Here is a 25,091-nt window from a genome sequence, read left to right as displayed (position 1 = left end):
TTTATTCCCTGTGGTACGTGGAAGCCTTTTTTGGCGTTCCCTTTTTTTCCATCGTCTGATTGTTTTAACTTGTAAGGGTTCTCTTTCTTTCTAGAAGTTTGGATCACGCAGAACTTCCAGACATAGATCTTCATTCGGGAGAATTGACTTTCTTTCAGTGTACCAACCACTCGATGACGTCATCCACACTTGGTCGTGTGACTAAGGCAAAGTAAAGCGTTTTTACTTTGATTCGTCTGTCCAATTATGGGCACATTTTAATAAGAGTGCCCATCTGAATGACTTTAGAAACAGCCCAAGACTCATTAAATTTTAATAAAGAAAGAATTCACTGCATGCTTTCCTTATTTCAAATGGCAGATGAAGTTCCATCATGTCCAGAACTCAGTAATACACCGGAACCAACACCAACAATTGTCTCAGTGCCGTCCAAGATGAACAGCAATTTCACAAGTGGCTATCAAACCTGAAAGAGTCCACCTGTACCACGTGGTTCCAACATCCAATTGGATATACGAGTTCATCACTCGTCTAGGTGGTGTGGCCATCTTTTTAAAACTCTTTCTGATCAACTGATTCACCAATATTCAATTACTTTTCCCTTTAATGATAATGTGTATCACCTTCACCATTCCAATGGACTGGACCTGCTTAAGCAAATCCCTTTAACCTAAAATTAATTGCCTAAAATTAAAAAAAATAAGAAAGCCATGCATCCAGACTGTATCGTGTCCACCACTCAGAGTGATATCATGGAATGGAGTGTGTTCTCTTGGCACGGACTGGGTTTGCTCATACAGTCAGAAAGCCGTGTTTCCTCCAATGAATATCTTTTTGTCGTATTGGTAAAAATGATGCATTTTACAATTCGATGGATTCTTTCAAGACAACTCAACTATCCACCGTTCAAAAATTGTATCTGAATGATTGGAGCAACTTTCCCAAGATGGTCAAAATCTACTCTGGTCGTTGAATTCTCCAGATCTGAATCCAGCTGAGAATGTCTGGGATATGCTGGAAAGGGCAAATATCCTCACGAAAGAATGATTAAATCAGGAGCCAGACTCCTTCACACACCTAGATCCATACTACATCGAGTACTGGCTAGAATTCGGGCAAAAGGTGCCCCTACTATATAATGAACAAAGATTTGTAACTTTTTGGCTAGTGAATGTAGTAAACAACTATCGAAATACCTAGAAGGGATGCCTCCAGTATTCGTGAGAGAAGTCACTTCTATAAATTTTCCTTGTGCTGTAAGACATCCTATACTCCTGTGAAAGTTTATACAATCGAACTCTTCCTTGGTTTTCCAGTAAGGTTACCAAGTTTCATCATCCCTCTCTAGAGTTATTAATGAAGATCGGCCAACATGACATTTCCTTTAGTTTAAATCGCTGCATGTTCTCTCAGCCTGATCGACAACCTTAATACAGTTTGATTTGTTGATCCATCACCGAAGTGTTATTGGAATCTTCTTGGAGCAGAAACAATTGAATTCCCACTTCTGTAGGATTCAATGTTGCCAATGATTTTATACTGTGTGAAGGAATACACGTTCAGCTGTCGAATATATACACTTAGTTATCACTGAATTATGACCAAATACCTAACACTGTGTTAGCTCACCGTTAGTCTACCCTACCCTATGGAGTCCATATGTCTGAACTCCATAGGGTAGCTATAATTCAGTGATCGAGTGCAAGTTTTTGTTTATGTAGAATGATGCTTGTACGAATCTTCTTTTTTACCTGGTAGAGCTTCTTTTTAACCTGACAACGAATCGACCAATGGTAAATTGAATCTAAATCCAAAGACTAAACATATTTGACCCAATTCTTGACAGGAAGGCCCTCTTGGGTAGCACAATTGGTAAAAACCCTGTCCTCTCCACACCGGCTGGAAAAGACTTGAATTCGAGTCCCTTCTATGACGGGAGAAGTTTTTATAGGACTATTTCACAACATGGCTGAGTTAGTCAGTCTGACGGGAGGGTATCGTGGTTTTTCTTCTGGACAGTATACATGGAGCAATAGGGCCTTAGTTGCCGATGCTCCTAAAACCCTACAACAACAACAGATGTAATTTAACCAGAAAGGAACCGTGCATTTAGGTAGATATTTGGTTGAATTCTCTTTTTTTTAATTTCCTGGATAATTTTTGGATCAAAGTTTCCTAATGTTATGCAAAAATCGCTTGTAAATGACATATGCAATCTCTCAATTGATTGATTGAGCCATTTTAAATATCATTCTCTCGAAAAGAAACCTTAAAGTTCTTCCAGGACTCAATTCATATTGAGATCTGCTTCGATCACTATTCCAAACCTTTATATCGACTTGATTTTTTGGAGAGAAATTTATTGAGTTCTCTCATAAATTCTTCAGAAAATTTTCGAATTCCGTATTCACCATATTTTTGGAAACAAACTTGGTTATCTTTCTTGAACTGATTTTAGAACCTTGTTCGAATGTATCCGTGGAACTGCTAGTACATCAAGTTCTATTACTGCAAAGGTTGTCCAACTTTTCAAATGACAATTATAAAGCCAAATCTCTTGGTGTTGGCTAAACGACTTTGGCGTTTATATATCATAAAAAAATCTCAGACCAAAGCGCGGAGGAACCTAGAAGCATCCCTTGTTAGTCAAACACATCATCAATCTTTATTGAGACAAACTCAATAAATGCTTCATTGAAGAATATGGCTCGCTTTCAGAACCACTCAAAATTTCTCAAGCATTCTGTTGTATATATAAAAAAACATAATTTTCAATAAGTAAATTGAATCAACTTACTTCTTTGGGGATCGATGCCCGAAGTGCTATCACCGACTATAATCTCTTCGCTACACTTGGAGTAAATCTGGGATATGGACGCTACACATTCAAGACTTAACGCTCCTTGCCATAGATGGCTGGGATCCACTACAAAATTCAGTCTGACCTCGCTGCTGTAGAGGTTATGTTTTGTATCTATTAAGTGCCTCGTGCCTGGATACTTTGTTGTAAATGCTGGTGGAGCCTATAAAAAAGAAACACAATCGATAAATGTGGATATCTTCCAAAAACGAAATCAATAAACTTTATTTGAAATTTAAGCCAACAAAGATTTAAAATCCCAAAGATGGCAATGGACGCTTGGACTTACAGCGTTAGTTTGCTTTCATCTCGAGAGGTGGAGCCACCGTTCCAAAGAACCGACATTGGACACGAGAAAGTGGTCCATCATCGCGAAGTCCTCGAAAATGGTAAGTGCACGGGAGGCAAATTATCCCGTGGCGATCAATTTGTTTTCTCAGTGTACAGCCACTGTACCCTACCCTCAAATAAGGGACCAATACGGTTTAAAATTATTATTATGAAAAGCAAGTGTGCGGGTAGCCCGAGCTCCACCTAGCTGTCAGTGTGTGAAAGTACCGATGAATTAAACATGGAGGGGAGTAAGTGATCTTGCAGTCCACACACATACACATGCATGCGATCGATCTTACATAATCCTTTCGTGTCAGGATCGGGGATTACTGGTCGTGCGATGTTGAGTGTGGCGTGTCTTTCCAAAACAATCACCGATAGAGTTTGTGTTCCTTTGCGTGTACAATGCCCTTCCTGAGTGGGCAAGCTCTTTCATATTTTTCTTCTTCAGATATATATTTTTTTCTCAGGTGTTAAAATAAGAAAAGTACCCCTTTACTTCAGGATGTGAATAAGTGTAGGTTTATACAAGAAAGGGCGTGTTTAAACTGAGATTATAGATTGGTAAACGTCAGCCTGTAGGGTTCATTTCTTTTAAGAAATTTCCAGTTTGTGAAACATATCCCCGAAGTGAATTAATTTTACTCGAGAACAATGTCTTGTTTATAATTTTCATTTGTGAACGATGTCTTCTTTCTATTTTTAATTTGTGAACGGTGTCTTGTCTCTAATTTTCATTTGTGAACGATGTCTTTCTAATTTTTATTTGTGAACGGTGTCTTGTTTCTAATTTTTATATTTGAACGATGTCTTATCTCACCTTTAAACGATACACTGGTTTTGGCAGATTTTAATAATTGCCAAATCCATTACGATAGGCGAAATTAAATTTATAAACAGTGCCTTAGATGTTGTCCTCAGACACATTAAATGTTTATCATTAATTTCAGATTTTTGAATTAGTAATTAAAAGAAAAAAAATATATATATATAAGCCACGTGACCTGTCTTAATTCTTGAATAGATTCTAAATATTTTGGCTAAATATAAATATACGTTCACAAATTAAAATTCACAAATTTTAATTTGTGAACGTATTCCTAATAATTCGGCCAATTTTAATTTGTGAACGGAGTCTTAAACCATCTCCAAATTGGATCTTGGACGTGGTTTCTTCATTGTTGCTTATTATTATTATCTTTTATACGTATTCAATGATCTCTCTTTGAACACTTGCTCAATGATGGTTACTGTAATAATATGATGCTTTGCCCACAGCACTCCAATCAAGGGTCATAAATGAATGCACTTTACACAGAGTAGTTCAATATTCGCATGAACACAATTAGTCCCTGATCTCTCCCCTCCACCTCCTTTCAAGGATCACTGGCGCGGTTCCAATCAAACACTTCAGTGGAAACAACGTTCCTCTAATTATTCGTAAGATGGGCTTGGGAACTCCAAAATAAATTGGTTATTGGCCACTCTTCTTAGCTGGGGAAGGAAGTGACTTTCTCCAATTATAAACAATGAAGTTCTCAAGAAATTCTTTGAAATTGCGCAGATCTTGCACACGCTGAAAGCCATATTTTCGTTTATTGGTGTATAAAAAGGGTTTTTGGGTTAGTCTGATGGTGATTTTTATGGTAGATAAAGAAAGATACAAAATTCTGTACAAATAATTCTATCAAAAATCTATTTGCTATAAGCAAAGCATCTTGGGTGATATTTTAACCATATCGATCTCGACCCATAATTAGTGCAGTTTAATTAAAACCGCATGACGTCATCTGGTTGATCTGTACATTGTGGAACCAACTCCCAGGCTATGTTGGGTGGCATCTACGATGCTAAGTGGCAAATGAAGGTACGGGCAGGAAACTATGTCCACTTTTTTTTTTCAAAGGAAGATGCTTCAGAGGTGGTGTCTTTTGAGTCCCAAGGCCACTTATCCCATTATAGCTAAGGCTCTTTGTTAACATTTTTCAGAAACTTTATCGAAGGTTGTCTCTCTATGGAGCTATAGAAAATATTGATAAAGGCTCCGCACTGCCCGGGGTCCTTTGAATGCGTTTAGGGATTGAAGCTAACTTGTAATACTGTACGGGACATCAATAACGATAGATAAATAGCCCATTACATAATTAACTATCTCCTTGTTCAGCTATTAATTAATGCCAGTTAATTTAGATGGGCAACGAGGATGTTCGTGATCATGTTGAGTCGAAGTGAGTTTCTGAATGCGCAAGATAAATGGTGGCGAGATTCGAAAAAGCAGTAACCTCGACAATTCTTATTAGCCGTACAAGTAGTCACTTTGAATATGCTTAAATCTAAAGTATTATTGGATTACTACTAGCAATCCAATTTAACATTTACCAACTTGCATTCATGAACAGGCCCTTAATATTGAAACCAAATTTAAGATTGGTTTCAGCATTAACCAAATTTCAACCAAATCAAACTAGATTTAAGAACACATCCTTAGTGAAACCAATTTTAAGTTTTGAACAGATCCTCGTTGAAACCAATTTTAAGTTTTGAACAGATCCTTGTTGAAACCAAATTTAAGAATACATCCTTCTTGAAACTAAATTTAAGAACACATCCTTAGTGAAACCAATTTTAAGTTTTGAACAGATCCTTGTTGAAACCAAATTTAAGAATACATCCTTCTTGAAACTAAATTTAAGAACACATCCTTAGTGAAACCAATTTTAAGTTTTGAACAGATCCTTGTTGAAACCAAATTTAAGAATACATCCTTCTTGAAACTAAATTTAAGAACACCACATCCTTAGTGAAACCAATTTTAAGTTTTGAACAGATCCTCATTGAAACCAATTTTAAGTTTTGAACAGATCCTCATTGAAACCAATTTTAAGTTTTGAACAGATCCTCATTGAAACCAATTTTAAGTCTTGAACAAACCTTGTTGAAACAATTTTAAGTTTTGAAATGGTTTCAACACATCCTTGGTGAAACCGATTTCAAGTTTTGAACAGATCCTCGTTGAAACCAATTTTAAGTTTTGAACAGATCCTTGTTGAAACCAAATTTAAGAACACATCCTTGTTGAAACTAAATTTAAGAACCCATCTTTAGTGAAACTAATTTTAAATTTTGAACAGATCCTCGTTGAAACCAATTTTAAGTTTTGAACAGATCCTTGATGAAACCAAATTTAAGAACACATCCTTATTGAAACTAAATTTAAGAACACATCCTTAGTGAAACCAATTTTAAGTTTTGAACAGATCTTCATTGAAACTAATTTTAAGTCTTGAACAAACCTTGTTGAAACAATTTTAAGTTTTGAAATGGTTTCAACACATCCTTAGTTAAAACCAATTTCAAGTCTTGAACAGATACTTGTTGAAACCAATTTTGAGTCTTGAAAAAACCTTGTTGAAACAATTTTAAGTTTTGAACAGATCCTCATTCAACCCAATTTTAAGTTTTGACCAGATCCTTGTTGAAACCAATTTCAAGTTTTGAACAGATCCTCGTTGAAACCAAATTTAAGAACGCATCCTTAGTGAAACCAATTTTAAGTCTTGAACAGATCCTCGTTGAAACCATTTCAAGTTTTGAACAGGTACTTGTTGAAAAATTTTAAGTCTTCAACAAACCTTGTTGAAACAATTTTAAGTTTTGAAGAAATGCTTTGTGAAACCAATTTTAAGTTTTGAACAGATCTTTGTTGAAACCAAATTTAAGAAGAGATCCTTGGCGAAACCAAATTTAAGAAGAGATTCTTGGCGAAATAAAATTTAAAAAGAGATTCTTGGCGAGATCAATTTTAAGTTTTAAACAGATCCTTGTTGACACCAATTTCAATCTGCGAAGAGATCCTTAATATTTGGATAATTTTGTAAGATGGTAGATATTTATACAATTTTGAACGGATCCTTATGTCTAGACTAATTTCAATTTGAGTGATCACGCAAGTTGATATTGAAATTGATATTTATGCCGATTTTTATCTCCAAACGAATCCTCCTTGTGCATACATATTTTTATTCATAAACGTCGTCCGTCTTTACCTCCCACATATTGCCACGCCACTCTTCCGGCTTCTCTGTCCTCGCAAAATGTTACTCCTACATGCTCGCAGGTAACAAATTAAAGATCCTTTTTCAATCTCCATTGCACGAGTTGTCATTTATTTCTAAAGATCCATTTTCAAAGACATCCAGTTTTTAATTTGTAAAAGATTCCTTACAATTTAATAAGAAATTACGTCTGCAGTTGTTGCCACTGATAAGGCACGCTTTCTATTTTTATCTTCCAAGCTACTCTCAAGTATTTTTTCAATGACTGAACTTGTGAACAACGTCTTTTGAGGAATTCATTTACCATCAAACCTAGATGATTGAATCTCAGGTTATACTTTGTAACAAGAAGTTTGGAAACTGTTTATCATCCATGTCAGGTGATTCCTGATAGAATTTTATTAGTTTTTTTTTTTTTATTAGCGAGATGACTTCGAAGTTTAGTTGGTGAGCGGTCCCTTAAAAAGTACATTAAAGCTGCCTCGATGCTGCTTGTACAAAACTGACGGGACATTTAATATCAACATTTAATTACAGTCTATTAACTGGACGTAAATTTAGTAGCGCCACCTGTAGACGGAATAACGATTTATGTAATTAAATTTTGATGGACAATATTTTTTTATGGAGGTTAAGATTAGCCTCGCTCGTTCCATGATTGATTTTCCCTGAAAATAGTTAACTTGGTTTGCCAATTAGGGTTAATGAAAGTCGCTTGTCTGGCACTTGATGATTCATTATAGGAAAAAGAGCTTTGCAATTCAGCATACGACACTCGTCGGGAACGGGACATGCGGGGACACTTTCCGACATCTGTTTGACCTCGTGTCTCCATGGCGACACAAAATTCCTTTCGTGATAAAAGTGCGAGGTGTGAGTACATGTGTCGGTGAGAGCCGGAACAGTCGGGTCCAGCCTATTAAACCACAGTCGGAAGGTGTGGTCTCCTTTACGTCACCAACAGGATATTCACGCGTGCGTTAATTCTTCCCACGTTTTATATATCACCTGCACACATCGTGGAAGACTCGTCCACTGCCACCATCCAACTGTGTTAAGATCGGCCATAAAACAAACGGGGAATTCGTTGGATGAGCCACTTGCCGGGGCCATTTGTTTATCTTCCACGGGACACAACTACCGACTCGTTTATGGAGATTTTTCTCTCGCGCATCGCAGTTACACTGTGCGTCTCCGAAATAAACGTTATCCGTGGCACCGAGTCTTGCGATGATGCTTTATGGGGTTGTAAAAATATGGACACGTGAATTGGAGAAGCATTGCCGGTGAAATGCGTTGCATACAAACTCCCTGTTTAATTTTTCCCCATCCGCGTTCAAGAGCACAAAAAAGTACGTTGGGAAAAAAAAAAATCCACTTGTTCTTCAAATATGTCCATACAGATACGCGTGTTATTTCTTTCACTCACTCTGTTTCTCTACTTGCCAAACGCACTGTAACTCTTATTTGTTGTTTGTCGTGCATTCCAAGTTTTTTTTTTTTTTTTCATTCTCTGGGTCTTTTTGTACAATGGCAAACTACATTAGATTAAATGAAACGAATAATCAATTTGAAATATATTTTGTCTCATTTATTATATAATGCTTATTATTCGTGCACAAGTTTTAATTAGTGAAAGACTCCTTAATGTTATGCCAATTTTTATTTGTGAACTACTCTAATGTGTATGTCAATTTTTATGCCAATTTTTGTTTGTACGGATTCTTAATACTTTTTCCAATTTTTATTTGTGAACGGCTCCTTGATGTTTATGTCCGTTTGTGTTTGTGCACGCCTCAATGTTTATGTCCATTTGTGTTTGTGCAAACCTCCTTAATGTTTATGCCGATTTCTATTTGTGAAATTTTTGATGTTTATGTTTATTTAATGTTAATGTTTATCTCAAAATTTCATTGTGAATGCTTGAATTATTTCACTGTTTATGCTTGTTTTATGAGAGTTTTTATTTGTGAACGGTTCCATTATTTCAATGATAAGGCTCATTTTATGCCAGTTTTTCATTTTGTGAACGGACCTTTATTGTTTATGATATTTTTTATTTGCGAAGAGATCCTTGAGGTTTATGATAATTTTTATTTGTGAACAGATCCATATTTGTTTATGCTGAGTTTTGTTAATTCTTAACGTTAACGTTATGTTAATTCTGATCTGTGAATGGATATTTAATGGTTTATTCTAAATTTAATTTGTGAGCAGTTATTTAATGTTTATTTGCGAAGGGATCCTTAATATTATGCTAATTTTTATTTGTGAACGCATCTAATGTTTATGTAAAATTTTGAAAACAATCCTTAAGTTTATGCCAATTTTTGTTTGTATCGATTCTTAATAATTTGCAAATTTTTATTTGTGAATGGTTCCTTGAAGTTTATGTCAATTTTTATTTGTGCACGACTCCTCAAGGTTTATGTCAATTTTTATTTGTGAATGAATGACTCCTTAATGTTTATTTCAATTTTTATTTGTGAATGAACGGCTCTTTAATGTTTATGCCAATTTTTTATTTGTGACATGTTGAATATTTATGTTTATTTAATGTTCATGTTGATTTTCTGTTTATTTAATGTTTACCTTTATTTTTATATTTATTTAATGTTTATGTTGATTTTCTGTTTATTTAATATTTGTATTGATTTTATGTTTATTTGATATTTATGTTTATTTTTATGCTGGTTTGTTGTTTTAATTTATTTAATGTTTATGTTGATTTTATGCTTATTTAATGTTTATATTGATTTTATATTTATTTAATGGTTGTGTTGATTTTATGTTTATTTAATGTTTATGGTGATTTTATGTTTATTTAATGTTTATGTTGTTTATGTTGATTTTATGTTAATGTTTATGTTTATTTAACGGTAATGTTTATTTCAAAATTTCATTGTGAATGCTTGAATTATTTCAATGACCAGTCTTCATTTTGTGAATGGATCCTTATTGTTTATGACATATTTTATTTGCGAAGAGATCCTTGAGGTTTATGACAACTTTTATTTGTGGATAGATACATATTTGTTTATGCTGATTTTTTCTTGTGAACATGCTCTTAACGTTAAACTAATTTTAATTTGTGAACGGTTATTTAATATTTGTAAACGTTCGCTTAATATTTATGTTAAACGGACATCTGCACAACTCATTAATGCTTGTAACCCTCGTGGGTAGCGCAGTGGTTAAAATCATACTGAGATTGTTTCTACCGGGTGAAAACAATCTCAGTTGGAATCTGGTCAGTGACGCGAGGGGCATTTTTTTCTCAAACTGGCTGAGTTAGTCAGTCTCAGAAGTTTCTTTGGTTTTTCATCCAAGAGACCGGACGGAGTTTATCGTGCAAGCAACAAACCGACCGAAAAATGCACACAACGAAATATAGAGACGCCTCATAGCCTTAGTAGCATCGGCCCTTTGTAGTTGGCTCAAATTGAAATTTGTAAACCAATCCTTAAGCTTAATTCGCACATAAATGAAGACTCATTGTGACCTTCAATGTCTTTCATAGCAGTTCCCAACGTCTTGTAAGTGTTTGATTTGGGATTTAATTGATGATAAATCATTAATTAATCTCCTGGTACCAATTTATTAAGCGTTGCGTGAATGTGCTAATATTTTCTGCACAGTAGTGTACTTAAAAAAAAAATCGATTCTTCTATTTCCAGACAAAGACAGTCAATGAATGATGCACACGCAAGAAGATCCATTTAATTGGGATTTTCTTTGTACGGTATGACTATCCATTTACCCGTTCATTACTTAATAATTTAAACGGAGAGTCGCAATTACTTCTAGTCGCTCATTAAAAAAAATATTGTAAGAAAGAAAGAAGAAAAAAATTCACCCATTGTAGCAATCCTCTTAGCTTTGTGTAGCCAATTATAATTAGTCTGTTAACAAGAATTTTATGTCCAAGAACTCTTTCTTATTCTTCTCTTGGAAAAAAATCCCAAAAACTACAATATAATTGCTTTTTTTTGTGGGGCTTTGTTTTCTTGGAGGTTTCTCGTTGATTTTGCGTGAGATCTTTCTTGGTTAACAATGAGGAGGAATAAAAGGGGGACCATACCGCAACAACGGAGGGGGAAAGGAAGGGACGGAACTGTCAATTGAAGTTCTCCTGGCTGCGTTTTGTCACGACTGGCGCATTATTATAATGTGTTATATTGAGAAACATTTTTTGGTTAATTCCATTTGTTCTTCATGAAAGGTTTTTCATCTTTAAAAAGCTGCGCAACAAAGGACGCTGTTCGTAGGAGAAGGGCCCCGACTTGAGCATGCATTGTTTAGCTTTCTTTTTATATTATAGCGACATTTCTGTTTAGTCTTTTCCAGCTACTTAAGTCCTGGTGGATAGCACAGTTGGTAGGATCGCCATCCTCCCTACACTGGGTGGTAAAGACCTGAGTTTGAGTCCCTTCGATAAGGTGAAGAATTTTTATGGGCCTTTTTCGGCCATTACAGGTAATAGCCGAGTTCACCCAAGTATCGTCGCAAATAGTGCAGAGTATGAACTTGTTGCTGTAGCAGGGCTTCAGGCGCACCAGGGACTAAGGATGAAAAACCAGGACGGCGATCCCACCAACTGTGCTATTCACCAGGGCAATAGGAACATGTATCATAGAAGAGTGTAACAATAACACCTGCAATGCCTGTGCGTTTCTATTGGAATCCACGCCCAAGATTTCTTCTCTCATTGCCACTACAGATTGACCTACATGCTTTAAAACATGTTGTTCGAAACATTGTTGGGGAAACGGAATGAGAGATGACGCTGGTCACCAAGAGGATGGTCACGATGATGGAACTGACAGTAAGTTATAACGTGAGACAATCCAGAGCAGTTTGTAGCAGCTTACTCAATATACTTTCCATCAGATGGAATATTAGAGCAGACGACTGATTCTACACCCCATTCCCTCCTGACAGCAATGCACTGATTTCCGCATCCCACCTGCTGCCATGAATGTCTTCGTTGGACATCGGATAACTGCGAAATCTTAATTCTTCAGAAACATATGCAAAGACGTTTGAAGGAAAAGACCTACTGGATCATTATTTACGACTACAAGTTGATGCCCCTGGTACCATCTGCTCCACCCAATTTCCCTCACCTTAACCTTATCGAATATCTGAAGGATGATGTCGAACGATCTGCCTAACAACGTGTAGATCGACCTCCACACTCCCTCTAGATGGCCGCTTAGAAAAAAAATTCTATTGTCGAAAGGGGAAAAGGATGGAAATAAAGTAAAAAGCCAATTTGTCCATGGAACCGTATAAATAGAACTTAAAGATTCCAAATTTCGAATTATGTTACGTTATATGAAATGAAATGTTTCGCAATCAGACCTTAACAGCCAAATATAAGATCATCTCCTGAAGCTCTTCTTAAAAACTCTTAAGAGAGTGAGACTAACTAGAACGTGAAATGCATAAGAGATAGAAGGTCCAGAAATGATGAAGGGAGCAGGAGCATAAACAAGAAGCGCAATCCGTGTCCATTGTTGGCAATGCCCACCCGAAACACTTTATGCGAATATTATCCCACGTCTATTTCCAGCAGCGCGTTCTCTTCGCACGAGAATCCGAAGATGCCTGCACGCGTGGGAGCACTTTTAAGTGGGCCATGATTAACCGTAGCTGAATGCAAACATCTCCCGCGCGAGCAGAGTATGTGTCACACGCGCGATTCCACCTCTCCCTCCCTTCTAATTTGAAGCCGTTTCCCATTGAGAACCAGAAGTGGGCAAGTGGCCCGTTTCGCACGTAATTCAACTTCCCTTGTACAACAGGGACCCACCATTTGTATTCCGACCCTAGACACGCGCCTTATATACATGTACTGCACGTCAGCTTATGGGGGAGGCACCGCATGGAAGCACGCGCTCTGCTTTCCCATTTCCATTTGTTAATGGCCAACTTCCAAACTTACAAATAAGAGAAAGTGGCGGAAAAAGAGAAATAATTAAGACTTTCCAGGAAATTATTCAGACAAACGCGAACCCTGCAGTCCAACTGCCCCCATTCATGTGTCTAACACAGATTTCGTGCTTGGAAATTAACCCTTTCACGAGTACGGCAAAAGAGATTCTCCCAAACATCTCCCCAGAGAGATAAATGATGCAGAAATGACTTTGAAGAATGCTTTTAATGCTTGATGAATTTTCGGAACTACCCCCACCACAGTTACTGCTGGAACAATAACCAACCTGTTTATTGTTGATGAACCATTTGAGGGTCGCTGTGGGTTTGGACGGACCAGATAAACAAGATACGTTCACCTCATCTCCAATTTGATAACGGGACTGTGCGCCTTCTATTACAGGATCCTCTGGCGGCAGAACTGTAAAACAGAAAACATAAACAATATTATTTTTCACTGCTTATGCTAACTTTATGCTAATTTTTAATTGTGAACGGCTCCTCAATGTTTATATCAATTTTTACTCGCAAACCGCTGCTAAATGTTTACGTAAGAACTATAAGAGAACACATTTATATTATTTTCCACTCTTTATGGTAACTCTTATGCCCATTTTTATTTGTGGGCGGTTCCTGAATGTTTTGTCAATATTTAAACAGTTTTGTTTATGTGAAATTATATTTGTGAACTAATCTTGAGTTATTTCAATGTTTATGCCAATTTTTATTTGTTAACGGCTCCCGAAAGCCTTTCATTTTTTTTTTTGTGAACAGATCGAATGTTTATGTTAACTGTTATATTTGTAAATGAAATCTTGTTTACAGTTTTATACCAATTTATATTTGTGAACAGTTCCTCAGTTATTTTAATGTTTATGTTAAATTTATGCCAGTTTTTATTTATGAACGGATCCATAATGTTTGCCAATTTTTATATGCAAATTGTTTACGCAGAGACCTAAAACAAAAAATGCATTTGATATTATTTTATACTGTTTATAGTAAGCTTATGCCAAATTTATTTGCGAACAAATCTAATTTTTATCCAATTTTTTTTAAATTTGTGAACGGTTCCTGAATGTTTATGTCAATTGTTTTCATGAACAGGTTTATGTCAAATTTATGCTACTTTTTATTTGCGAACTTAATGCTTATGTCAGAACTAAAACAGAACGCACATTAAATATTAATTTTCGCTGTTTTTGGTATGTTTATAACCAAATTTTTATTTGTGAACGGCTCATGAATGTTTGTCAGTTTTTATTTTTTGAATAGCTCCTGAATGCTTATGCCAATATTTATTTTTCAATAGCTCCTGAATGTTTTTGCCAATTTTTATTCGTGAATGGCTCCTAAATATTCGACTGTTTATGTCAATTTTTATTTTTGAACGGTTCCTGAATATTTGAATGTTTATGTCAATTTTTATTTTTGAATAGCTCCAGAATGTTTATGCCAATTTTTATTCGTGAATGCTTGAATTGATCCAATGTTTAAGCTAGCTTTATTTTTATTCTCTAAACTGCTCTGCGCATGCGGATTCCTAATCATTAGGAGCTGTTAAAAATCTGTAAAAGAATATGCAAATAAATTATTATTGTGGCCTGATTAAAAATAAAATCGCTTACCATAAACCCTTAATTCCTTCTCTGCTTTGACTGTTCTAAAAGAGGGCGCTTCTGTCGATACTTCACACCCATAGGTTCCTTCCGTGTTTAAATCTGTTTTATATAAAAGGACGTGTGTCTGGTTGGAATGAGAGAGCTGGAATAGACAGAAAAGAACATTATCTTTATCATTTCTTCATTCGTAGCAGCAAATAAACTATTAAAAATGGATTCGTTTAATTTCCAATTAAATTTAAGGGAAGGAGGCATTAATGCGAAGTCGTATGTTAATACCGTTTTCAGCGCCCTCTGGGAGCAAATCGAGAAGTTTGGCCTTCTCAGAAGTGGAAAGTTTGCTATTTTTTGTACGCGTGTGCGTGTGAGGGAATTTTGTTTGGGCCTGCAACAGAATTTTGGCTTACCTAAGGGTTTTTCTTTTTCCATTTTTTTTTTTTATTCTTGGTCCTCTCTGTGATGTAAAGCCTGGGGGTGAGGGTGCACGACACTTGTGAGTGGTGCGAATTTTGATAAAGCTCAAGAAATGCCCCGAAAATCGACCGTTTTGTTGAAAGTTTTCCAAAAGCAAAGCTACCTTTCAGGAAAATGATTGACACCTGGCAACGAACACGAAGCGGCCAAAAAAAAAAAAAAAAAAAAAAAATAGAAAAGAAAAAGGAAAGAAAAACTGAAACCACTAAGTCACCCAAGACGCTTTTACCTCATGTACACGAGTTAGGAGTCACCTGAGCGATTTCTCCCTATCTGAAGAAAAATTAAATCCTCAACAAGAAAAGTAATTTCAGAGAAATATGAGAAAATAAATCTCTGAACAATATTGATGCGAAGAAGATAAGCTCCATCTACCGGCAGATAAACATTTGAAAACCGATAGGACTATTGCAATAAGATTGTCCAAAACAATGATTTTTATGTCTACTCGAATGCAGCGCCCTCTGGCACTAATATTGATTTCAAAGAGCTTTAAAAAAGAAACGAAAATAACTGTTAATTTCAGTGAGCTCTAAAATATGAAACAAAATTAATTGTTAATTTCAGTGAGCTCTATAAAAAGGAACAAAATAATTAATTTTGCACAGCGCTAAAAAATGTCTTTTACTTTCACTTAGCTCTAAAAAAAAGAAACGGAAGTCTAAAATAAGAAATAAAAATAATTGTTAATTTCAGTGAGCTTTAAAAGAGAAACGAAAATAACTGTTAATTTCAGTGAGCTCTGAAATATGAAACAAAATTAATTGTTAATTTCACTAATAATTGTTAATTTCAATGAGCTCTTTAAAAAAGAAACAAAAGTAATTGTTAATTTCACTGAGCTCTAAAAAAGAAACAAAAATCTAAAATAAGGAACAAAATTAATTAATTTCACTGAGCTCTAAATATAGAAATAATCTGATTGTTAATTTCACTGAGCTCTAAATATAGAAACAATTAATTGTTAATTTCACTGAGCTCTAAAAAAAAGAAACAAAAATCTAAAATAAGGAACAAAATTAATTAATTTCACTGAGCTCTAAATATAGAAATAATCCGAATGTTAATTTCACTGAGCTCTAAATATAGAAATAATTAATTGTTAATTTCAGTGAGCTCTAAAAAAAGAAAGAAAAATAATTGCTAATTTCAGTGAGCTCTAAAAAAAAGAAACAAAATTAATTGTTAATTTCACTGATAATTATTAATTTCAATGAGCTCTTTAAAAAATAAACAAAATTGCTAATTTCACTGAGCTCTAAAAAAGAAACAAAAATCTAAATTAAGAAACAAAATTAATTGTTAATTTCACTGAGTTCTAAATATAGAAACAAAATTAATTGTTAATTTCACTGAGCTCTAAATATATAAATAAAGTAATTGTTAATTTCACTGATAATTGTAAATTTCAATGAGCTCCTTAAAAAATAAACAAGAGTAATTGTTAATTTCACTGAGCTCTTTAAAAAAGAAACAAGAGTAATTGTTAATTTCACTTAGCTCTAAAAAAAGAAAAAAATAGCTACTAATTTCACTGATCTATAAAAATGAAACAAAATAAGTGTTAATTTCAGTGAGCTCTAAAATATGAAACAAAAATAAGTCTTTTAATATCATTGAGCTCTAAAATAAAGAAACAAAAGTCTAAAATAAGAAACAAAAGTAATTGTTAATTTCACTGAGCTCTAAATATAGAAACAATTAATTGTTAATTTCAGTGAGCTCTAAAAAAAGAAAGAAAAATAATTAGTAATTTCAGTGAGCTCTAAAAAAAGAAACAAAATTAATTGTTAATTTCACTGATAATTATTAATTTCAATGAGCTCTTTAAAAAAAGAAACAAAATTGCTAATTTCACTGTGCTCTAAAAAAGAAACAAAAATCTAAATTAAGAAACAAAATTAATTGTTAATTTCACTGAGTTCTAAATATAGAAACAAAATTAATTGTTAATTTCACTGAGTTCTAAATATAGAAACAAAATTAATTGTTAATTTCATTCAGTTCTAAATATAGAAACAAAATTAATTGTTAATTTCACCCAGTTCTAAATATAGAAACAAAATTAATTGTTAATTTCACTGATAATTGTTAATTTCAATGAACTCCTTAAAAAATAAACAAGAGTAATTGTTAATTTCACTGAGCTCTTTAAAAAAAGAAAAAAGAGTAATTGTTAATTTCACTGAGCTCTAAAAAAAGAAAAAAGAGTAACTGTTAATTTCACTGAGCTCTAAAAAAAGAAAAAATAGCTATTAATTTCACTGAACCATAAAAATGAAACAAAATAAGTGTTAATTTCAGTGAGCTCTAAAATATGAAACAAAAATAAGTCTTTTAATATCACTGAGCTCTAAAATAAAGAAACAAAAGTCTAAATTAAGAAACAAAAGTAATTATTAATTTCACTGAGCTCTAAAAGAAACAAAATAACTGTTAATTTCAGTGAGCTCTAAAATATGAAACAGAAGGTCGAGTAAGTCTTTTAGTTTCATTGAGTTCTAAAAAAGAAACAAAAATAATTGTTAATATCGTTGAGCTCTGAAATAAAGGTTTTGTTAATAGCAAAACAGGGTTTACGACACCATCTAGTGGCAAATAGCGGAACTACGCCGGAAATAATTTGATCACTGGCCAAAAAAAAAAAAAGATGTTATGCAATCGTTTACCCATATTTCTTCCATGGGGGCTGCCTCGCTTAATTATTTACTCACCACTGCCGCATATGCAATAAACGTACGTCATTTCGGCTGGGCCGGCATTAGCCGAAGAGCACCGCGTTTCATGCTAAGTAGAAATCAGCGGCGCACCAAGAGGGCCGGCTCAGGGATAAACGACCAGTGTTTCGGGCAATCACGTCCATATATAAAAGAAGAAAACCGAGATGTTTAAATATTCGATGAGTTGTATCAACATTCTTTGTAGTTGGGGTAAGTGGGCCGAGCAGGCTCGTGGTGTGGCTGTCGGTGGAGGTACGGACGGGGCTTTTCTTTCTCTCTCTGTTTTTCCTTATTTACGCGTTCTGTGTGTTCTGTACGTGTTCCTTTTAACGGCCGCTTGTATATTACCACTCGCACATTTTGGAAGTTTCCCCCCTGATCGGATTATTCGGGTGTTTTCGTGAAATGTTTATTGGCGCATTTTAGCACGCTCCGAGGCTCGGAAACTGCGAGAGTGGATTTCGCTTCAGTCGCTGTTGTTGTCGCTTACGGATTTCGGGGCTGTCACCAATAAATATGTCGCCCATGCACGGGATTAATAAATGAATGGCGCGAGCTGGACGATGTCATTATTACAGGTGAAGTGAACACAACAAGCGGAAATATGCTTTTGGCTTTCGACAGGGTGCTCAGGATGCGCAGACGAAAGGAGAAAAAGAGGGGAGGAGCAGGAGGGAGAACGTCAGAGAGACAGAGAGAATCGGTGAGATAGCAAGAAGAGAGAGGGAGAGAGAGAGAGAAAATGCTTTTGTAATAAAAGAGAACGAAGGAGAAAACGAGGGAAGTCAGAGAGAAAGAAAAAGGAGAAGAGAGAGGGGAGATAGAATCAAGGAAAATCAGAGAGGGAGAGAAGGAAGGAGAGAGAATCAGAGCAGGAGAGAGAACGCGAGGGAAATCAGAGAGAAAGAACAAAAAAGAGAGAATGTAACAGTAATCACAGAGAGAGAGAGAGAATGCGATAGGAGTAAGTGGGAGAGAGAACGAAGGAGCATCAGAGAGATAGAGAGAGAGAATGGACAAAGAGAGAATGCAGGGTAAGTCAGAGAGAAAGAGAAAAGCAGAGCGAGAACGAAGGGAAGTGAGGGCGAGAGAGAACGAAGGAGAGAGAGAATGCGTGTAAATTCAGAAAGAATAAAGGAGAGAGGGGGGGAGACAATGAAGGAGAGGGAGAATGGGAGAGAAATCAGCGAGAAAGAACGAAAGAGAGAGGGTAATGCAAGGGAAATAATGGCGTGAGTGAACGAAGGAAAGAGTGGAGAGGGGAAGAATGAAGGAGAGCGAATCACAGAGAGAAGGAAGGAGAGGGGGGAATGCGAGGGAAATCAGGGATCAGAACGAAGCAGAGAGAGAGAGAGAGAGAGAGTGAGAGAGAGAGAGAGAGAAAGTGTGAAGAAAATCACAGAGAAGAACGGAGAGAGAGAGACAAAGGGAGGGGGAAATCAGAGAGAAAGAATATCTGTATGATTTTCCTCCGAGAGAAATCATAGAATGAACAAAAAGTGAGAGAGAGAGAGAAAGAGAGAGAATGCGTGCAAATTCTTTCTGAATTTGCACTCATTCTCTCTCTCTCTCCCTCTCTCTGATTCTTTCTCTCCTTCGTTCTCTCTCGCCCTCACTTCCCTTCGTTCTCGCTTTGCTTTTCTCTTTCTCTCTGACTTACCTTGCTTTCTCTCTTTGTCCATTCTCTCTCTCTCTGATTCTCCTTCGTTCTCTCTCCCACTTACTCCTATCGCATTCTCTCTGTCTTTCTCAAGAAAAGCAGAGGGGGGATGTGGGGGAAGGGAAGAAGAGGGATGCACCGTACCGTAGTATTCAATTGAAATGAAAGTCCGGTCTTACGAGAACACGGGGGTCATTCCAAGCAGACAGTGTCCGTTATCTGAACTTCACCCGTCCTTTTAAGTGGGTCGCTATGGAAACAGAGGCCCCTTCTAATCCCCACTTCGCGCTGAAATATGTCCGCATCCGCTCGTGTGGGCAAAAAGCCTTCCGAAGCAGCGGCCGATGAACGCCCCTGCGAACTGCTTCTAAATGACGCCGATTACGGAGGGCAGCCCATCGGGGGAGATGCGACATCTCTATTAGGGCCGCACAATGGCTCCCCTCGCCACCGCCAAGAACAATGACACCCGCGCGCTGCGAGAGAGAGAGAGATCGCATTAGGAAGCCGCACTTCACACGCCGCAAATCCGGCTCGTTCCGTTCACATCGCCGCTGTCTCCCGGTGAGAAATGTTGCACTCTAAGCTTATGGCTCGCGCGATGTAAGCGTCCCCACCCACTTTAGGAGGACATTGATGCCCGCAAGAAGAGCTTCTTCGCAGATACGACAAGTTGTTGGGGGCCCATTTCTCTCAATCCCGGAGAAACAGAAAGAAAAAAGGTCACTCCAATTGCCTCGAGGGTCGTGCACTCTACGGGCGTCTCCTTAAACGAAAAGTGGGAGGGGGGAAGTAATAAAGTTGAAGGGGATTTCATCACTTGGAGGCGCACAAAATTACGCGCTCGAGTGGTCAAAGTTGGATCATTAAATCCCCACACTTACCGGACATGGCGTCATACATATACCGGATATGACGTCACTGTTTGTAGGCTAGAACGGGACTCATCAGAGAACAGAACTGTACCATCTTTTCTACCTGTTCTGTTAATTTTGTCGAGCAGTGTACTTTCTACAACACTCTGGGAGAATCTAACATAGATCTAACAGCATCTGTCCAGGCTATTGCCTTTAACATTTCTCTTGGATCTTTAACGGGCTTGAATTGGTCTCCACCACAGGATATGGTCCTACTCAATCAAAAACATCGAGTGGAATAATTTCTGCTCGTCTATTGGACATGACTTCTCCTCAGATATATCTTCTTCCCTGGTTCAGAAATGCATAGACTTAAAAACGTATATCGTGACTTCCAGAAGAGGTTTGTAAAGGCCATTGCTAATCAAAAACTTGCTTGCTTCGTGGCAAAATCTTGTTCAAACAGTTGGTAACTCTGACCCATGACATAAACTCAATAAAAATAAAATCCACTCTAAACTCTAAATTGACAGGACACCTTTAAACCTAGACTGGATAGGCTACTTCCACACGATGATCCATCCATTGATTCTCCTGAGCATTGTCCCATCAGAAATGAAAAGGAAGACAAGGAACTCTTTCACCCAATTTACAAGCCCTCTTGTGTAGAACAGTTGGTAGGATCAGAGTCCTCCGGACATCGGGTGGAAAAGACCTGAGTTCGAATCCTATCAGTGACACACAGAAATTTTATTAATCTTTTTCACTATATGGCGAAGGTAGCATGGTTTTCACTCCCGGTTTTCATCCAGCAAACAGGTTCATTGTTTGATGATTGGGAGATAAAACCATGAGATCGACTAACTGAACCACGTTGTTAAAAAAAATCCATAAAAATTCTTCGCCTTAGAGACAAGATTCGAACTCAGGACTTTTCCACCCGATGTGGGGAGGATGGTGATAATACCACTGCTCCCCACGATGACCCCGCAAACAGAAAGTCGGACAACCTTTCTGCACGATCCTCAATATACATAGATCGAATTAATCCAAAGTCGCGTAGCTGACCACTTTTCCACATGCATATAAGTTGGCTAATTTATTTTGGCACACCCTGTACATAAGAGCTGAAATGAAGAGAGAGTGGAGAGATATTGGAATAACATTGATTGTCAAGACTTAAGACATTAATGGATTAATTCCTTGGCGTGTTGCGGTAACTGTGTAGATTACGAGCGGAGTATTCGTTAAAGAAACGCTCGGAAAAATCCGGCGTCGATTGCGCAGCGCCGTCATTTATCTCGCTGTCGGTATCGCTTTAACTCCGTTCTTTACGTCGCCATCCACATTAAGACAGAATGCCATAATTGGCTCGACCATGGCCCTCGCTGAACGAGGGAGGATATACTTAGTGAAAATATTTATTGATGATTTGGTGGGTCCACCTCTCATTTCCGGTTAATTTGATCCATTCGTTTTGGTGGAGTTATGACTGCTCTTAAGTAGCCCATTAGGAGTTGATTTCCTTACTCCACCCTCCATTGTTCCACTCCAGCTTCTACGCGTGCTTTCCCAACTTTGAGTGCGCCTCGATAGAATAAAACAACACCGACAAGAGTGCTTTATGCTGATTGGGTAATTTAATTTGCTGCGCAAACGCATTTTTAATTTACTTTCAATGTTGATGGGTGCATTACAAATGGGATTCGTCTAATAAATATCGCCAATTCTTTTACAAGAACGCTAAACGAGCTAATTCGAATGCGCCATCTTTAATTTTGGCTAATTGACAAACGAATTTCTTCTTATAGAGCGCCATCTGTTGTTAGACGAATTTTTGATGGAGGCAGTTAATATCGATAAAATAATGCTTCTGTTGAGAGAAAGAAAGATTGAATGAAAGTAGTTGTGGTTATTTAAAGGGACCTGTGGGATGCCACTTGTAATCCGATCGCAAACAGCAATTTTTCATTAGATGCCTTCTTGTAACGTTGCCAAGATGGCTACAGGAAGCGGCCATTTTTATGATTAACGCATGCGCACTTAGAGATACATTGAACGATCACGATTTTTTTTATTAGAAAATGTGACGTTGAAATATTTTTCCTAGTTTGAAAATAAAAGAGAAAAAAAAGGATTTATTTTCGATTCACCGGGGACTAAGGGGATGGGCGAAGTGGAACGAGCCTGGGGGCGTAGTAGTACACGCGTTTGAGTTAACGGTGTGTTCGATTGTTGTCGTTGTAGGGTTTCAGGAGCATCAGCGACTAAGGCCATATTGCTCCGTGTATATTGGCTGCAAATTGCGTGTTCCGAGGTCGATTTTCTTTTTACTGGATGAAAAACCATGCTACCCTCGCCTAAGACCGACTAACTCAGTCATGTTGTGAAAAAGACCCATATAAATTCCTCACGTCATCGATGGGACTCGAACTCGGGTCTTTTCCACCCGGTTTTGGGAGGACGGCGAGTCTACCAACTGTGCTATCCAGGAGAACTGGTTCGAGTGCATGTGACTGCTAAATACAGTTAATTCTTGTCAAAATGATTAGCTGTAACTCCCCTACGTAGTCGTGGTATTAAGAGAACGATTTATAATATCTACTTTCAAGTGTGCCAGAATCGAGCCACCTTCTGACTGTTGTATGTAGTGACCAGTATGATCGATAACTAATAATCGATTACATCTATTATAGCAAATCATTAATTTTCATAATCGAATAATTAATTTGATTATGAAAAGCCATTTACCATGACAATAGTCATTTACTATTCGGTTACAGAAATCATTCGATTACGAAAAATCAATCGATCATAGATAATGATTCAATTATGACAAATCATTCGATAATGGAAACTCATTCGATTATTTCGTTTGAATGATATAATCGAATCATTTCACTCTGCTGATATGTTTCAAATGAAAAAAATTATTTCATTCGATTATGAAAAATCATTCGCTTATTTCATTCGATTATGAAAAATCATTCGCTTATTTCATTCGATTATGAAAAATCATTCGCTTATTTCATTTTATTATCGAAAATGATTTGATTATTTCGAAGCGATCAAATGATTTATTCGATTACGGAAAATGATCCAATCATCACAAATCATTGGATTGGAAAATCATTGGATAATGGAAAACTGTTCGATTGCGATAAATCATTCAATTATTTCATTCTTCAAATGATATATTTCAAATAAAAGAATTGTTTATGAAATGATAATTTCATTCGATCATGAAAAATCATTCGTTCCTTTCATTCAGATATGGAAAACAATTTGATTATTTCGACTATATTCATGTCCTTCAAATGATTCACTTGATTACGGGAAATGATTCAATTATCAGAAATCATTCGATTATGGACAATCATTCATTTCATTTCATTCATTTTTAGAAAATCATTTGATGATTTCGTTTGATTATGGAAAATAATTTTATTATTTCGATTATATTATATCAATCAAATGATTCATTCGATTAAGCAAAATGATTCAATTATCTCAAATCATTCGATTATGGAAAAATCATCGGTTAATGGAAACTATTCGATTACGACAAATCATTCGATTATTTCATTCTTCGAATGATACATTTTCAAATGAAAGAATTGTTTATGAAATGATTGTTTCCTTTGATCATGGAAGAATCATTCGCTCATTCCATTCCTTTTTAGAATATCATTTGATTATTTCATTCGATTATGGAAAAGTATTCGATTATGGAAAAATCATTCGCTTATTTCATTTGATTATCGAAAATGATTTGATTGTTTCGATTATATTCATATCCATCAAATGATTCATTCTATTACAGAAAATGATTTAATTATGGCAAATCATTCGATTATGGAAAATCATTAGATAATGGGGAAAAACTATTCGATTATTTCATTCTTCGAATGAAATAATCGAATAGTTTTATATTTAAATGAAAGAATTTATATTTAAATAAAAGAATTGTTTATGAAATGATTATTTCATTCGATTATGGAGAATGATTTGGTTATTTCGATTATATTCTTATAGATCAAATGATTCATTCGATTACGGAAAATGATTCAATTATCAACAAATCATTGGATTGGAAAATCATTGGATTATGGAAAACTGTTCGATTGCGAAAATCATTCAATTATTCCATTCTTCGAATGGTACATTTCAAATGAAAGAATTGTTTATGAAATGATTATTTCATTTGATCATGGAAAAATCATTCGCTCATTCCATTCCTTTTTAGAAAATCATATGATTATTTCATTTCTTTTTAGAGAATCATTTGGCTATTTCATTCGATTATTGCCATTATCGAAATTACCAATCATTGTTTATCTCTCTCTCGATTATGGAAAATCATTCGAATTATTCCAATTATTCAAATCATAATCGGATCATGAATCATTTCAATTCCTAATCATTCGATCATGGAAATCATTCGATTATGCCCATCACTAGTTGTATGTGTTCTCCTGGCAACTGAGTAAAAGGGTAGCAACAGACCAAACAACTCCTTTTAAAATCTCGTGGGATGAAAAGCCGAAACCTGTTCCTGTGAGGGGTGGTGTAC

General features: G+C 36.1%; 1 protein-coding gene across 1 annotated transcript in view; it reads right to left on the bottom strand.

The window, feature by feature from the left end:
* Positions 1–25,091, bottom strand: part of LOC150091958 (uncharacterized) — a 40,381-nt gene that overhangs the window by 9,501 nt on the left and 5,789 nt on the right. Inside the window, exons 3-5 of the mRNA XM_090370458.1 lie at positions 14,814–14,949; positions 13,473–13,606; positions 2,798–3,023 (exon numbers count right to left, since the gene is read on the bottom strand). Coding sequence (XP_090226584.1) covers positions 2,798–3,023; positions 13,473–13,606; positions 14,814–14,949 — 496 coding nt within the window. The remainder of the gene's footprint in view (positions 1–2,797; positions 3,024–13,472; positions 13,607–14,813; positions 14,950–25,091) is intronic.

This window comes from Mastigoproctus giganteus, chromosome 1, assembly GCF_048544385.1.
Source record: "Mastigoproctus giganteus isolate SK-2022 chromosome 1, ASM4854438v1, whole genome shotgun sequence".
NCBI lineage: Eukaryota > Metazoa > Arthropoda > Arachnida > Uropygi > Thelyphonidae > Mastigoproctus > Mastigoproctus giganteus.
Note: the sequence above shows the minus strand (reverse complement) of the source record. Positions and strands in the feature narration are given on the sequence as shown.